Source organism: Gambusia affinis, linkage group LG05 (genome assembly GCF_019740435.1).
Source record: "Gambusia affinis linkage group LG05, SWU_Gaff_1.0, whole genome shotgun sequence".
In the NCBI taxonomy this organism is placed as follows: domain Eukaryota; kingdom Metazoa; phylum Chordata; class Actinopteri; order Cyprinodontiformes; family Poeciliidae; genus Gambusia; species Gambusia affinis.
Genome location: NC_057872.1, coordinates 30,400,989 through 30,416,167, shown reverse-complemented (window position 1 = coordinate 30,416,167; position 15,179 = coordinate 30,400,989). Strand labels below are relative to the sequence as shown.

At 38.4% G+C, this 15,179-nt stretch overlaps 1 protein-coding gene across 1 annotated transcript in view; it reads right to left on the bottom strand.

The window, feature by feature from the left end:
- LOC122831849 (golgin subfamily A member 6-like protein 7) overlaps positions 1–2,621 on the bottom strand; it is a 79,592-nt gene extending 76,971 nt beyond the window's left edge. Inside the window, exons 1-2 of the mRNA XM_044118356.1 lie at positions 2,603–2,621; positions 136–220 (exon numbers count right to left, since the gene is read on the bottom strand). Of these exons, the coding sequence (XP_043974291.1) occupies positions 136–209 (74 nt within the window). The 5' untranslated portion in view covers positions 210–220; positions 2,603–2,621. The remainder of the gene's footprint in view (positions 1–135; positions 221–2,602) is intronic.
- Between the last annotated feature and the right edge of the window lie 12,558 nt (positions 2,622–15,179).

The following is a 15,179-nucleotide window of genomic DNA, read 5'->3' as shown; positions in this document are numbered from 1 at the left end:
AGCAGGCAGGTTCTTCTTCCTCTTATTAAAAGTCATTAGCGTGTGATTAAGAACAGCTGAATACAGATCGACGGTATTAAAACACTGTGTTTGTATGAAGGTTTTGTCATTATTACATCATTTGTGTGAACGCACCAGTAGCAGGTTAAACAGTTGTCCAACCGGGTGTTGGACTCTTCAGTTCGCCAAACCACACACACAAAGCTCATAAACCGGTGACCTGCCAGAATCGTGAACACGGTAAAAAGCTCTGGCAGGATCTAAACGACAGAGCTTTTTACCGTGTTCACGATTCTGGCAGGTCACCATGAAAACCTCAAGGTCCACACAGTGCGTACAGCTGCAGGCGTCCCTCTGCTCAACTACTTATTTCAGGACCAAAATATGCACGATACAACTATGCCGAGGACAGATCGATATGACAAAAGTCCTGACTGGTCAAATATTTGAACATAATAATAAAACAGAAGTTAAATATTCTCCAGCAATACCAATTTAGAGCAGCAACCTAATGGTTCCAGTGCATTATCACGTTACGGCGCAGCAGCGCTATCTGGATGTTGTGGGTCTAACACCAAAAGGCAGCGCAGATTATATTTGCTGCCTGTTCCACAAATTGTGGGGGAAAAAGATATCTGAGAGGGACAGATAACCTGCCAGACAGCTGACAATATTTCTGCATTACAAACAAAATTAAAAACACCATGAATAAACTTTAATGTGCTTGTTACTTAGCAGACAAAAATAAATTTCTACAGCCAACAGAGACTTGAAAACTGTCAGTAGCCATTGATATTTATGGCTACTGATAGTTGATTGGTTTTTGGAAGAGCCAGGAGGAAACAAAACACATTCAACCAATTATTTTTTGACCTGACCAAAAATGATCTGCTCTGGGCAAAGTGTGGGTGAGCATTTGGTCCGGACCTGTAAACGGTCATGGGCCTGATGTCCTTTTTTTCATCCCAACGCCATTAGAACGAAAACATTGTCATACTTTTATAAATGGTGACAAATACAGAAATCTCATTTAATTTTTAGGCAGAATTGGTTCAGACGTGGACCGGATCAGAGTCAAAGCCTTTTTTCTGACGTCAGACCAGTTCATGATCCCAATCCGACCCGGAGCTGCCGCATTTGCGTAAACCTTTGGGTGACAGTTATTTGCTCTGGAGTCTTAGATTTGGTCCAGATCTCAATGCTGTAGGTTTTATCTGTACCTCTGTCTGCATATAAACACAGAGAGATGTCAGTCATGGATTGTGAGAGTTGCTTGCAGCCTGTGTAATGTCTAGCGGGACCAGCGGCCGGGCAGGGCAGGGCTGTGAAGTGGGGGTTGGGGGGGCAGTGGCCCCCTGGGCCCCCACTATTCCGGCGCCTATGGTCTCTTGTTATAAAATATATCTATTCACTCCATAAGGGTTCACAGTCTGATGCATATAATATGTTTTACAATCAACCACAGTTACTCATTTGATGATCAAACCAGATGTAAAACATTAACTTTGTCCTGCCAGCATTGAAAGAGAAATCTATGGCTCTGTTTACATGACAACAAAATGGAAGTTTTGTTGTGTTTGTGCTGCATATTTACACAAAAATAGCGAATGTTTCCTTTGACAATGGCACGATTTGAGAACGGGTTCCAGAGTGGTTCTAAAACATTCTGGTGTCCGTTATCTTGTAAACAGAATAAATGGATCTTTTCTGAAAGCAGCTCATGCGTACTATGATTCAAAACAAATTATCTTCCTACAATCCACAGAAGAAGAAACTACCGATAATGCCAGATACCAGAGTATTGTTTGTGCTTCTGATTCTTATGAGGCCTCATTGGGTGTATGGCACATTTCCCATACTGTGTCGACATTGTGTTGAAACTGTGTTGTTGTGTCACTTGCAGTGACATCTTCTGGATTTAAAAAGTAATTGCAGGCAAATTTATTAAAGACTGGGAACAGACTGAGCAAAGTTCGTTCACATTTTTTATTTAGAAACATCAGCTGCTGTAACAGCTTTGGGCTGAGGCGATTGTGCCATTTACAAACTATTTCATTGTAATTACGTAGAGTGATTTGCAAGAATAATAAAATACAAATAAATACAATTAGCAATCATGATAAACCTGAACTGGGTGCAGATGGTTGAGTTGAAGGTCCAGTTAAATTGCCCGCTTTCTGTAACAACCAGAGTTCACCTAAGGAGTGTTAAGTGGTTCATCCCCCTCATACCATAAGTTGTTGACCTGCTCTGCTCATCTTCACTGTTACAGTTCGTAATTTCCGTTGTTACTTTTCACAGCAGCAGCTCTGCTATTTCAGCGTTCTCAACCAGACATTATTCTCCTCTCTATAGTGCATAATTGCGCATTCAGGAGGCTGATTCTGGTTCTACTGCGTTCAAGCGGATGCTTCACGGTTGTGTTCTGGACGGAACCAGTGAGGCATAGACTACATCCTGCTTTGCCTTTAACCCCACAGAAATAGCCTTAAATGATAAACCCTATTGGAAACAGCAATGGGCCTCACAGGTTCCTAAATAGATGGAGAATAAATCAATCTGGGAGCTGATTGTCCGCTCTGTGACCGTTATTTATACAGACCGGAAGGGCGTCCATTCAGCAGGTGGACTGAAGTTTTTCAGTGTTGCGCTGGGCACAAGGGGTAAAGCCACTAGCAACAGCCTTAATTTGGGATTAATACACAAGAAACGGATTTTACTGTTGAATATTGATATAATAGTGTAACTGTTGTCAGTCATTTCTATGGCAACGGGTCTGCGTAGCGTAGCACATACAGGGACCGAGAAAAAGCGTTATTTTATTCAGCGTTATTTTCCCTTGAAGCGGCGAACTGCCCTAAATCAATGATACCTACATCTCAATGTTTCATTTTATAAACGGAATTGTTTTTGAAGCGGCAGCGGCAAGTAAACGGTTGTCTTTTTGTTCTCCAGCGTTGTGCGCATGCCCGAAATTTCTGGACGTAAACAATAACATGCAACGTGTTTATAGTAACGGTAGTTAGCATTTAGGCTAACCGGCAGTAACAAGTCACTTCTAATACACAAAATATCTTAAAATATAATCGATGTAAACAAAACACTGTCTTGAACTTACAAATACTTTTTAAAATGAGACATATCTCTTACTTGTGCTCTTAACCCAACTGTGAAAACAGATATCAGTATTCAGTAATGGCTTTGCTGCGAAGCTGACTTCTTCTTCTTCTTCTTCTTCTTCTTCTTCTTCTTCTCTGATGGTTAGTGGCGGTTGGCAAACAACGAAATTGGTGCATTACCGCCACCGACTGGTATGAAATGTGGAACAGAATATCACTGAAAGATTATATTTCTGTTCATTCAATTTAGCGAAACATTATCTGATAACTTTAACTTTTCGAGTGATTACGAAATAAGTCAATAAAACCTAGTTTAAGTTTAATTATTTTTAAATTTTGAATTAATTGTTATCTTTCTAAGTGATGGAACATGTTCTATTGTCCTATCATCCCCACTGCGTTTCACTGAGTGCTGTGTAGCCCATTATCCCCAAATCTAAGGCGACAAGTAATTGTCTCTTCTCCTCGTCCTCCATTTACTTTTCTTTTCTCTAGTTTTCTTTTTTTTTTTTTTTTTTGGATTTTATAGAACTAATATTTCTTCCTATCTCCCATAGCTTTTGCATTTTCTCCTCCATTTTCTGTTTTATTAAGAAAATAATCTGTTTTTATAAAATGGAAATTTAAACCCACAAGCGAGTTTCTATCTGCCTCTTTTGCAGCTTCATCTGCCAGTTTGTTCCCTTGGACACCATGATGATCCGGTGCCCATAAAATATCATTAGACGCATCATATTCTGTAAAATGCTTTTGAATTTCTTTAAGATATTTGGTCTGTTTTCTGAATTGTTGTATTGCAATCTGACTAATGAACTGGAATCTGAACGATTTGCTTGTAGCCCGTGTTATATTTTGGGTTCATTCATTTCAATTCATGTGGAAGTTAAATATTTAAAAACAGGTTAAGATGTTTAAAAACGTTTAAAAAGCAATTTCCAATCAATAGTAATATTCCTATGTCAAATGCCTTTGTTATGTACAATTTTGTATTTTATTTCTGTATTTAATAATTGCTAAATTATTTTACTAATTTCTAATTGGTTAAGGATACTGATCCGTAGAAGGAAATAATAGAAAAGATTTGGTATTAGAAATTCATCATATTTTATTTAGATTATATAGGGGTGGCATTGATGTTTGGTTTTGTTGGGTGCCAGCACATGAAGGAGTAAAAGGCAATGAAAATGCAGATAAATTAGCTAAAAGGGCTTTAGAGGGGGAAATAACAATTTCAATTCCTTTTGGGAAAGGGGAAGGGAAATCACTTATTAAAAGTAAAGAAATGGAGGAATGGCAAAAAATTTGGAATGAAGATAAGAAAGGAAGAAGATTATATGAAGTGCAAAAGTCAGTTCAAATTCGAAGCATTAATGAAAGAAACAGAAGAGAAGAAATAATAATTAGTAGATTAAGAATACCTACTTAAATGACATGCTTAATTTAATAGGGAGGAAAAATAGTGATAAATGTGAGAGATGTGGAGAAAAAGAAAATGTAGAACACATACTGATGAACTGTAAGTCATATGAACTTGAAAGGGAAGAATTAAAGAGAATAGTTAGAAGTATAGGGCATGAATGGAATCTTAAAGGTATATTAGGAAATAAAGGAAACATAACAGATATTCATAAATTAAGGAAAGCATTGTTTATCTATCTTAAGAATACAAAATTAAAAAATAGAATCTAATAGATGTGAAGTAACGCTGCTACACACTCATGCACAGTAGGTGGCAGTATGCACCTTAAAGTTGCTTGTGATCCGCCATAATAGAAAAGAAGAAGAAGATACTAATCATTGAACTGTTGCGTAATTGGAAGGGGAGGGGAAAAAAGAGAGAGTTCGACGGAGGGTGGTGAAGGAGACGGTCTGCTCGGTTGTTCCTCCCAGTTAGCAAATGCTAAGCTAAACTTTTCCCAGCTAAGGAAAGGCAGCTGCAGTCAAGTGTTCGGCCAGGACATTTATAAAAGCAGTGGACTTTAGTTATGTGCGGTGGGACACTTTTCCTCTGTTTTTTTCAAGAAGTCGCAGCTTGGACTGTTGTGAAAACTGACGACACGCGCGAGAGCACGCTAGGTTAAAAGACAGCGAGGAGGGTTGGCTACCAAGTTGGTGAGCTACACGACTGCTGTTCTTTGTGAACTTGGAGGCGAGAATCGTCTTGGACACCGGAGGAGTTGTGGTTTCGTTTGGAAAAGAAGACCGAGATCAACTACAAGGTGGGGACCGGGAGATTCAGTGCTGCGTGAGTCCATGCAGGAGACACGTGCGGAGCCACGAGCCACGACAGGTCCACGCTGTGAGCACATGAACGCTCTACTCTTCACTTCCAAACGCAACGAGTCAGGTACAGAGTCAATTTATTTTGTTTGCTCATTGAGTGACGCGGCCAGTGTTTAAGTTTCCAGGCCCCAACGCACCCAAGCGACGTTCAGGCCTGCAACGGGTACTTTTTTTGGGTCATTTTAGTTATTATAAAGCCGGCATAGCTTAGGATTTACTAGTGACTGATGTTTTTGCTTATTGTGTTTGTTTGTTAATGCCCTGAAAGTGACTGATGGACACCGAGGGTTTGATTTTTGAACTTTAAAGGGAAACTTTAATTGTAAGGTTTTGAGTTAAGACACATTCTTTATTGACTGTACATTGCTATACAGGTATTTTGAGTTATTTTAAGTTGTGCCCACTTCTTCGAGTGTGTTTATGGTTTATTTACAAATGTAAGGTATTTCATTTTACTAAATTCAGGGTAATTTCATTTGAAATATATTTTCATAAGTAAAAAGAAGAAAGACATTTACTGTTTCAATTCATCATTTCATTAACAGATTTCTCCTTGGGTAAAAGAAAGGTATATTTATAAGGGAACTCATAACTAATCCGATAATAACGACTACAGTTTTATCACCTTTTAATGATAAGAACTCAGGGCGCCCCATATTTGGTTATTTTACATGATTTTGGATGTTTTGCCAGTAATGTAGGCAAAGGGGCGCTACACACTGATCCTAAATATCTTTTCTTCAATTCACTGGCTGATAATATTTTGAGCATTTCTCATGTGTACCTGAAAGTTCATTTATCCTTTTTCTTAACTTTGATTAAACTCTGGTAAATGAAAGCAACTCCAACACGAAGTTATAATTGATAATTTATTTATTTAGGTCATTTTCATTTTTTCTCCAAGTTAAAAATTGGAAATGTCTAAAAAAAAATCACCTGAAGAAGCAGACGTTTTATTGGCATAATTGGTTAAAGTTAGCAAAAGTAGTTAAACGCAGTAAAATGTGCGGAAGTCAGAAAATAATAAAGAAAAACAAGAAACTAATAGGTGAGATATTTCACTCTCTTGAATTAACGGTTACAAAATCCTTGACTGACATTCAGTTCCACAATCACCAGTTGGTGGCGATAATGCGCTAATTTCGTTGCCTGACAACCGCTAATAAGCGTTGTTAAGGAAGCTTAATATAAAATTAATTAACTTTGGAACCGAGGCAGTGGGTCGATGGATCCCGTCCCTTTGCTCCAGCGTGAAGTACTTGGTTTCCCCCTCAGTTCCAGGGTGTGATCCTCTGCTGGTCTTCTTGCTGCACTTGTGTTGAGTCTCAGCGCCGGGGACGAAGAACATCGTATCACCTCGTCCTCATGGTTTTATACTTTTCTCCCTCTATGGGAGTGTACCAAGAGAGAAAAAGAGAGAGAGAGAGAGAGAAAGAACATTGTGCGCAACTTCATGATGGCGCAACCAGGCACCAACCATCAACTCAGGCCTCTGCCCTGGTGACTGAGGATGATTGTGAAATAATTCACTTGTGACCCGGTCCTGCTGGACAATACTTCTTTTTCGAGAAGTCTGCTGATTCTGAGCAGCCAGCTGCATCCTCCAAACTCACACCCTCAGCCTGAAATTTGCTGAACACGCAAAGTTGTTGAACTCGCACCCAAACTCTGACCTTACTTCTCCTTATGATTCTGTAATGCATTTAAACGTATAATCACCTTTAATCAATCAAGTTTCCTTTATATAAGTACTAATTCACTGCATTCCAACAATCATAGTTTATTTGGTTTTGGTTCATCGTCACAATATATTAAAATACAGAGAATACACATTATATAATCATTATTAATCAACATACAAGGCTGCGGCAGTCTCTCAAGCCTTTTATGATCTGTTTTTCTGCATGTGCCTGGACAGATCTCACTCCCACATGCCAGATTTCTTGACAATGTTTCTAACCTTGATTATAAAGAAGTCATGTTAAATAATGTTAAATAATTTTTCTAGTTTTTTGGAAGTTTATGCCAGTTTAGTGAAGAATAAAAACTCACAGCCACCTCTCCATGTGTGGTTCTGATTCCGGAGATGCAGAGTAGACCTTAACCTAAAGACCAGGGACCACATGTATAAAGCGTGCATACACACTAAAATGTGTGGCACCATATTTTACTCACTAGTCAGCATGTATAAATTTAAAAGTGTCATGAAAGTTTGCGTAAATATACACAAACCTAAATATTTAAATATTGTTTTACCGATTGCACGTGTTTCTGTTGTCGCAGAATACTTGCTGCATTGTGCTTGCAAGTGTTCTGCATGTTTTTATCTACGTTAGATGATTTTATGGTCCTATTTTGACAGATCACATAGCATTTATGCCTCAAGAGAAATATTAACAGCCAATCCATGTGATCGGTATCGGAATTGGCAGAAAAAAATGTGATTGGAGCACCCCTAGTATATTGTGATTAATGGCATGAAAGGCTTTTTAACTTTATGCATGCCACACTTTTCAAACACTTGTAGACATGAGGTCCCAGGATATCGGCATGGAAAGTGGATAACTTTTGATCTTCAATGCCTCAAGGCTGTACTGATTGTGAAGCCTGTATGTCAAAAGCCGTACGAGGATTTCGCTCAGATTCATTAAGTGTAAAAAAGACAAAATGGTGGTTTTGATTCAAAATGGCCGACTTCCTGTGGGATTTGGGCCATGTGATAGGTTTTCACCATGGTTCCACGAGACTTTTAGGTTTGCCCTTACAAGATACACACGTGTTCTGAATTATGTAAATCTTGGTAAAAGTATGGCTTTTACCATTGTGGCAGATATTTTGGGTGCTTTGGAGAAATTAGACAACACCCACCAAATATTATACTGGATTTCTGTTGGGGGTTGGACTAGGACTAATGATGGTGAGTTTGGTGCAGTTATCCTGAAATATGTGCAAGTTGGAGCCAAATATATGCATGACCTCTGTCTTTGTCACACCAACTTGTGACCAACTTGTTATTTGTCAAATGACACAAGATCATATTTATTAGGTCAGGAGCATTCGAGGGGTTCCAAGGAAAAAAAGTGATTTCCTGCAGTTCAGTGTGAACCACAGTACAACCAGTAGCCACGCTTTTGGAGGTGGGTATTGAGTGTGCCATGAGAATGATATGTCTTTGGGAACAAAGAATTATGTGCGATGTGCATTTACGTCTCACTCATGCTGCCCAGCGTGTGGCTCTGTGTCTGCGTTGATGAAGTTCATGTTTGTGGTCCCGGTTAGCCGGTGCACTAGAACCACTGGTTTGGGCCTGTGGTTCAGGCCATGGAGGAAATACAGTCATGCAGCAAGTTGGTTTTACGTTTTTAAAATGTTTTTATTGCTATTGCAGTGAAACAATACATCAAACTGCTCCATATCAAATGCTTTGTCTACTTACAGTCAGGCAGAGTTGAGTCGCGCGGCCATAAATGTTGGGCAACCAAAACAGTCTCTGTGGCGCTTATTAATTTAAAATCTTTTAATGTATCTATGCTGAAGCCATTAAGTCGAATGTAACTCCATTGATATTGATAAACAGATGTTCCATTTCTGTGTCTGTGGTCTGTGTTAAAATGTCAGAAATTATGGGGCTCCTAAATGCCTGGAGGGACTTAAGCACCTGCTGACTTTATTTGGATTTAACAGAAGTGCAAATACTTTATATTAGTTTTATTTTCTTGATTTGTTGTGTCTGAGACTCTATAGTTGTTGGTCTAAATAGCATTTCCCCTAACATGTATAATAATCCAGAGATAATTTTACATTTCCTCTCAACTTATCATCTTTTAATACAAAAACATGGTGAACCGCCTCGGCGCCCCGACCACCAGGCTTAGCAAGTTTCCTGAGGGAAATCCCAGCAGCCTACATCACTCATGCCAAGTTTGATGCCAGTTGACCTTTTTCTGTGAAAGTTATGGCGTTTGCTTGTTTTGGCGAGTAGAGCATGTTCGATTAAAGTTCAGTTTGGTTAAAGCTTGAAAAGACTTCTGTTAATTTATGAATAACTGAACGACTTTGTACGGCACTACATTAAAACTCGTATCAACCTTCCAGACCACTCAGATCCTCTGGGTCTGATTCTGCTCTGCATCCCCAGAACCAGAACCAAACATGAAGAAGCAGCTTTCAGCTTCTGTGCACCACAGATCTGGAACAAACTTCCAGAAAACTGCAAAACATCAGAAACACAAACAAATAAACTTGATTGATTGATCAATAATGATATTGATTCCATTTTTTTTCTTTCAGCTAAGGAAGTGGAAGCATCAACAGTCCAGCACTCTTTTCTGTTGTTGGTGTGTTTGGGGATGTTAAGTGTCGTGCTGTCTGCAAAAGTTGCTTACAGTAAGTTTCATTTCAACAGAATTAATTTTAAGTAGCTTCCTTTATGTGGAGTTTTTACAGGTTTAGAGACGATTTAGTGCAAACTTTCAGGCTGAGGACCACTTTACACATTTAACAAACACTCATGGACCAGCAAACTTGAAAATGTCCCACAATAACACAACCTGAAATGAAAATATTAGTGATGTGTTTATGATGGCTTCACGAAAATATTAGTGTCTTAACAATAACAGACTTATTGTTATTTTCTCTGTTCATTCTAATGAGAAGAGTGGTGTTGTTTTGTAAATGTGACTGGCCACAACAAAACAATGAACCCGTCTACCTGTTTTGACTTATTTATAGTCTGAAAGTGTGGATTCTAAGCTTTCCAATGATGTCAGACACAGTCAAAGAAGTTGTGTGTATTAATAACGTTTTAGGGATATTTGTAATTTAGAATCACAATAAGAAAAATGAACTTGAATTGCTTTGGCAGAAACAAAAATCTTTATCTGCACCAATAAGTCTAAAAATGTTCCACTAATTTCTATCAATTGTATTTGTTTACTGGTTAAATATTTTTTAATTAAATAAAAAAACCAGCTGATGTGTGAGCAGAGCATTATGAGCAAACAAAGTGGTAAAAAACAAAGACCAGCTCTCACTAATTGAGACTGGAGTCTTACCATTCAGCAAACAGAAAAGAGGAGGTTAACAAATAATTTAGTTCTTGGTAATATTTGCACATATTCTCTCTCCTACCGATTGCTTATTTTGAAAACCTGTTGGAAATAAATAGTCAATCTAATCAAAGAGCCATTCAAATGAATCGAATCACTCATGAATGACACATCAGTGCTCTCTCAGCAGGTATGATGGCGCACCAGGTGAATGGCATGATGAGTGAAGATGGTGAGCCAATAAAAACAGGAAGCAAACTAATAAGAGAGAACCTAAAGAGGACAAAACAATAAACTTAATGAAAGAAAACTAAACGGAAATGCACAAAGAACCAAATGCATTTAGGTTTGGAAAAAATAATAAAACCTTCTCATTTCTGTCCTGGATTGATAGATTGTTGGATGTTTTTCTGGTGGTATAAAATTTAGTATTTGAATTCCTGCTCTGAATAAACTAAGAAACTAAACTAAATACAGAGGAATAAATCTATATGACTTAATGTTGTGTTTTATTGTTGATTCTATGTTGCATTGTGTTTTTGTGTATGATGTAAAGCACTTTGAAATGCCTTGCTGCTGAAATGTGCTATTCAAATAAAATTTGATTGATTGATTGATGACAAGGCCTTTAAAGCAAAAATTAATACACAGGCAAGAACAGACAGACACTGTTTTCAGATTAAAGGTAATGTTGTTGAAGTGCCATGGGTTTGTTGAGACCATAGCTAGTACTAAGAAGAATTATATTTTACCAAACATAACAGTCAGGAACTTATCACTTATTTATGTTTTTTTATGTAATTATTTCTTCAGTATTATTTTTCATGTTGGCGTTAATGTCATGATGTTGTTTAGTGACTCCATGACACTTTCAGTTCATTAGGATTTGATTAAGATTAAGATGCCACAGAGCTGGTTAATCTATTATTATAGATTAATAGTTTTACCTTAAAACTATTAATCTATAGACAGGTTTATTGAAAAATATCATCCATGTTTCTGTCCCATATTTGTGTGGCATTAAAAGGATCTGGAACTTTTGTTTTTCTACTGAAAGCTCTGGTTTGCACAGTAAATGCCATATGGGTGAAATTTTCTAGATGATACTCTGATGTCCCATTCTCCTGAAGGCAGCACAGAGCTGCACCACCAGAAATAAACACTGAAGATAAGAAGAGCTATGATTGATATCGTCGCAGTTCGATCCGTGTTTTAATGTTGCAGAGCAAAGTGTTTTCACAAATAGTTCAAAGTTTTAACTGGTGTTGTTGTACATCTTTTATCTGGCCATTTTGTGCAAGGTTTAGCAATTAACATCAGAAAAAGATGTTTTTTTTCCACTCTGATTGACGGCTGATAGGCCTACCGATTTTAAATTGAATGTCCATTGCATTTTTCTTACACAACTTTAAAAATTATTTCTATTCACATGGCTTTTTATTCAGTAATCTGTTTTTCTTTAAAGGCTTTTTGTTGATAAATAAAGACACAACAATACAAATCAAGATGGCAACAATAATGATGGTAATATTAATCATAAAATAATATTCAGCGCAAGTAGCCTACAACTTCTTTGATGGGGCAATAAGGGGCCACTGATAATGGATAGGCAGGCGCTGGTCCAAAAAAGGTTGAGAAGCACAGCGACCTCTCTCTCCATAACCAGCTGTCTGACAAGCATACTTTTCTTTTTGTATGAGCCATGTTATATAAGAAACCCTGTAATATGTGCAGAACCTGGCACAAATTCGGTCATAGAGCTTGTTAAAACCCATGTGTCCTGCCCAGGGAACACCGTGACCCAACTTTAGCACTTGTCCCCTTAGAGCTTGAGGCCCCACCAGTTTCTCAGATCTTGTTCTCCCACACTGAAGATAAAGTAACCCATCTCTAAGGATATAACCTTACCCATCAAGATGTCTAACGATTTCTCCATCTGTGATTGAAATTGCTTGATCAAAAACACCCATCAGTGAGTCATCATGCTGTTGTAGCCTCTCGAAGTGACCCTGTGAATCCACAATGTCCCCGTCAAAATCTGGCAATCCTTGTGATGTTTGTCTAACCGTGCCTGCCATTTTATAAAGCGTCTTTGTTGTTTGGTTTTTCTCACTTTATCTAAGCTCTCAGCAGGAATATCCTAGATAAAGAAGGGCAGTTCTTGTAGAGAATTTAGTTCATCAACAATCTCAGGTTTTGCTGTTCCCATAGCATCAGCTATAGGTTCAGATGCATCATCCCAACTGTTTAGCCAGTCTTTGTGATCTGGTTGCAGCATAGACTGGCTGACAAGATTGGATCTGTTCTGGTAAAACTGGAACAAAATAATTTAAAAGATAAGTTTGGTTTGGAAGATCTAATGCTTAAAGGCAAGTTGTTCCACATATTAGGAGCAGTAACAGCTAAAGCCCGGTCCCCTCTGCTTTTCAGTCTGGTTCTGGGAATATGTCTGGGCAATTTATTATTTGACTAAAGTGTTCTAGAGACGGAATGGTTATGAAGAAGGTCTTGAAGATAAGCTGGGGCTAGGCTACGTGGAGCTTTAAAAACCAATAAAAGAATTTTATAATCAATCTGATAAGAAACTGGCAGCCAATGCAGAGACGCCAATACTGGCGTTAAATGCTCTGATTTCCAGGTTCCAGTTAAAGGTCTTGCTGCGTCATTTTGAATCATTTGGAGACACTGTAAAGAAGAGTGGTCCATATTTTTATGAGTTGCAATATCCATGGAGGCATGGATAAGTTTCTCAAAGTCTTTAGGACAGAAGCGAGATGTAACCTTTGCTAGAAGGCGTAGATGAAGAAAGCTTGATTTGACAACAGAGCTCACCTGCTTATCCAAATTAAGACAAGTGTCAAAATGATACAGAGATTCCTAACGGAAGATTGATAATAGAAAGGAAAAGTGAAAAGATATATTAAATTTCTTAAAAATATGTCCAAGAGGCAGCAAATACAAAATAAATAAAATAGGGCCTAAAATTGAACCTTGAGGTCGTCCATAATTTAGAGGTGCTGCCACAGTGATCAACATGAACAGAAAAACTTCTGTCTTTCAAATATAACAAGAACCTATCTAAAACTGGACCCTTAAGACTAACACAGTGTGTCAATCGAAATAAAAGGATTTTGTGCTCAATGGTATCAAACGCTGCACTTAAATCTAACAACAATAAACCACAATGTCCCCTGAATCAACTGTTAGAGAGAGATCATTAAATACTCCAAGCAAGGCGGTTTCTGTACTTTGTCCACATTTAAAATTGGACTGAAATTTCTCAGATATATCATGATCTGTTAGAAAAGACTGGAGTTGAGTCAAAACAATCTTCTCTTAGCAAGACCATTGTGGACTAAGTTGGGTTTTTTAATAAGTGGGTCTACCACAGCATGTTTGAAACATCCAGTCGAAAGAGAGGTGTTGTGACTTTTTACACTTATATGTTAAGCATAATTTACATGATGATTATTATTAATTGTATTGAACATGATTGTATATAATTACAAAGGTGAAGTGAAATATATTTGAGTGCAAGACATGATTTATTTGAATAGAGGAAGTCCTTTAATTTGAAGAATTCTTAAGGATCTGTTACTGTTTTGTCACTATCTTGTTTTGTTGACTTTTGGTTGCTGTTGGTTACGAACGTTGTTTGGACCGTTTTTTACTTTCACATCTTCTCTGCTGAGGTCGTTCTTTTTCTCTTCAATAAATACTGAACGGAAAGGTTCAGTAAAAGAAATACGAGACTCCGTCTTGTTTGAGAAGAAGCTTTACTCCGTAACAAGAGGTATTTATTAAGGTGACAGGAAAAATATCTCAAAATAAGCGAGCAGGGAGACAATGTCCAATTGTCCAATGGACAATTTGATGGCTGTAGATGTCTAACAAAGCGTTCAAAGGTAATATTACCTAGAGGTGTTTCCTGGGGATCCAACACTGGCAGAATAGTAGACGCCCCAAGGCTGAAATGTTGTCAGCGGACAATTCTAAGAATCTGTTACAAAGTTCAACAGAAGCTGTAAAAGCAGGTGCATTCGGTGGGGTTAATGAATTTATCTAAGACTTTATAAAGAACCTGAACATTCAATGACATTCACAACAAACATCAAATAGGACAAATGTATTTCATAAAGTATTCAACAAACAAATGGCTCCTACCAGGATAGGATACCCTAACCCTATACCTCAACCAGAAACCCTGGATGAACCGAGACGTTCGTCTCCTACTGAAGGCCCACAACATCGCCTTCAGGTCAGGGGATGCACAGACTTACAGTGCAACTCATCAAGAAGGGGCATCAGCGCCTCTTCTTCATGAGGACCCTGAGGAAGAACCACCTGTCCTCACAGATCATCACGAACTTCTACCGCTGCACCATTGAGAGCATCCTCACCAACTGTATTACAGCTTGGTTTGGGAACTGCTCTGTCTCCAACCGGAAGGTGCTGCAGAGGGTGGTGTAAACTGCCCAGTATATCGCCGGAGCACCGCTCCCTGCCATCAAGGACATCTACAGGAAGCTGTGTTTGAAAAGGGCCAGGAAAATCACAAAGGACTTCACTCACCCAGCACACACACTCTTTTCCCTCCTGCCCTCTGGGAGGCGCTACAGAAGTCTACGGACCAGAACCACCAGAACCATAAGGCACCGGAACAGCTTCTTTCGCACAGCTGTCACGCTTTTGAACGCCTCCTGACATAAAACACAAACTATAAGGACTG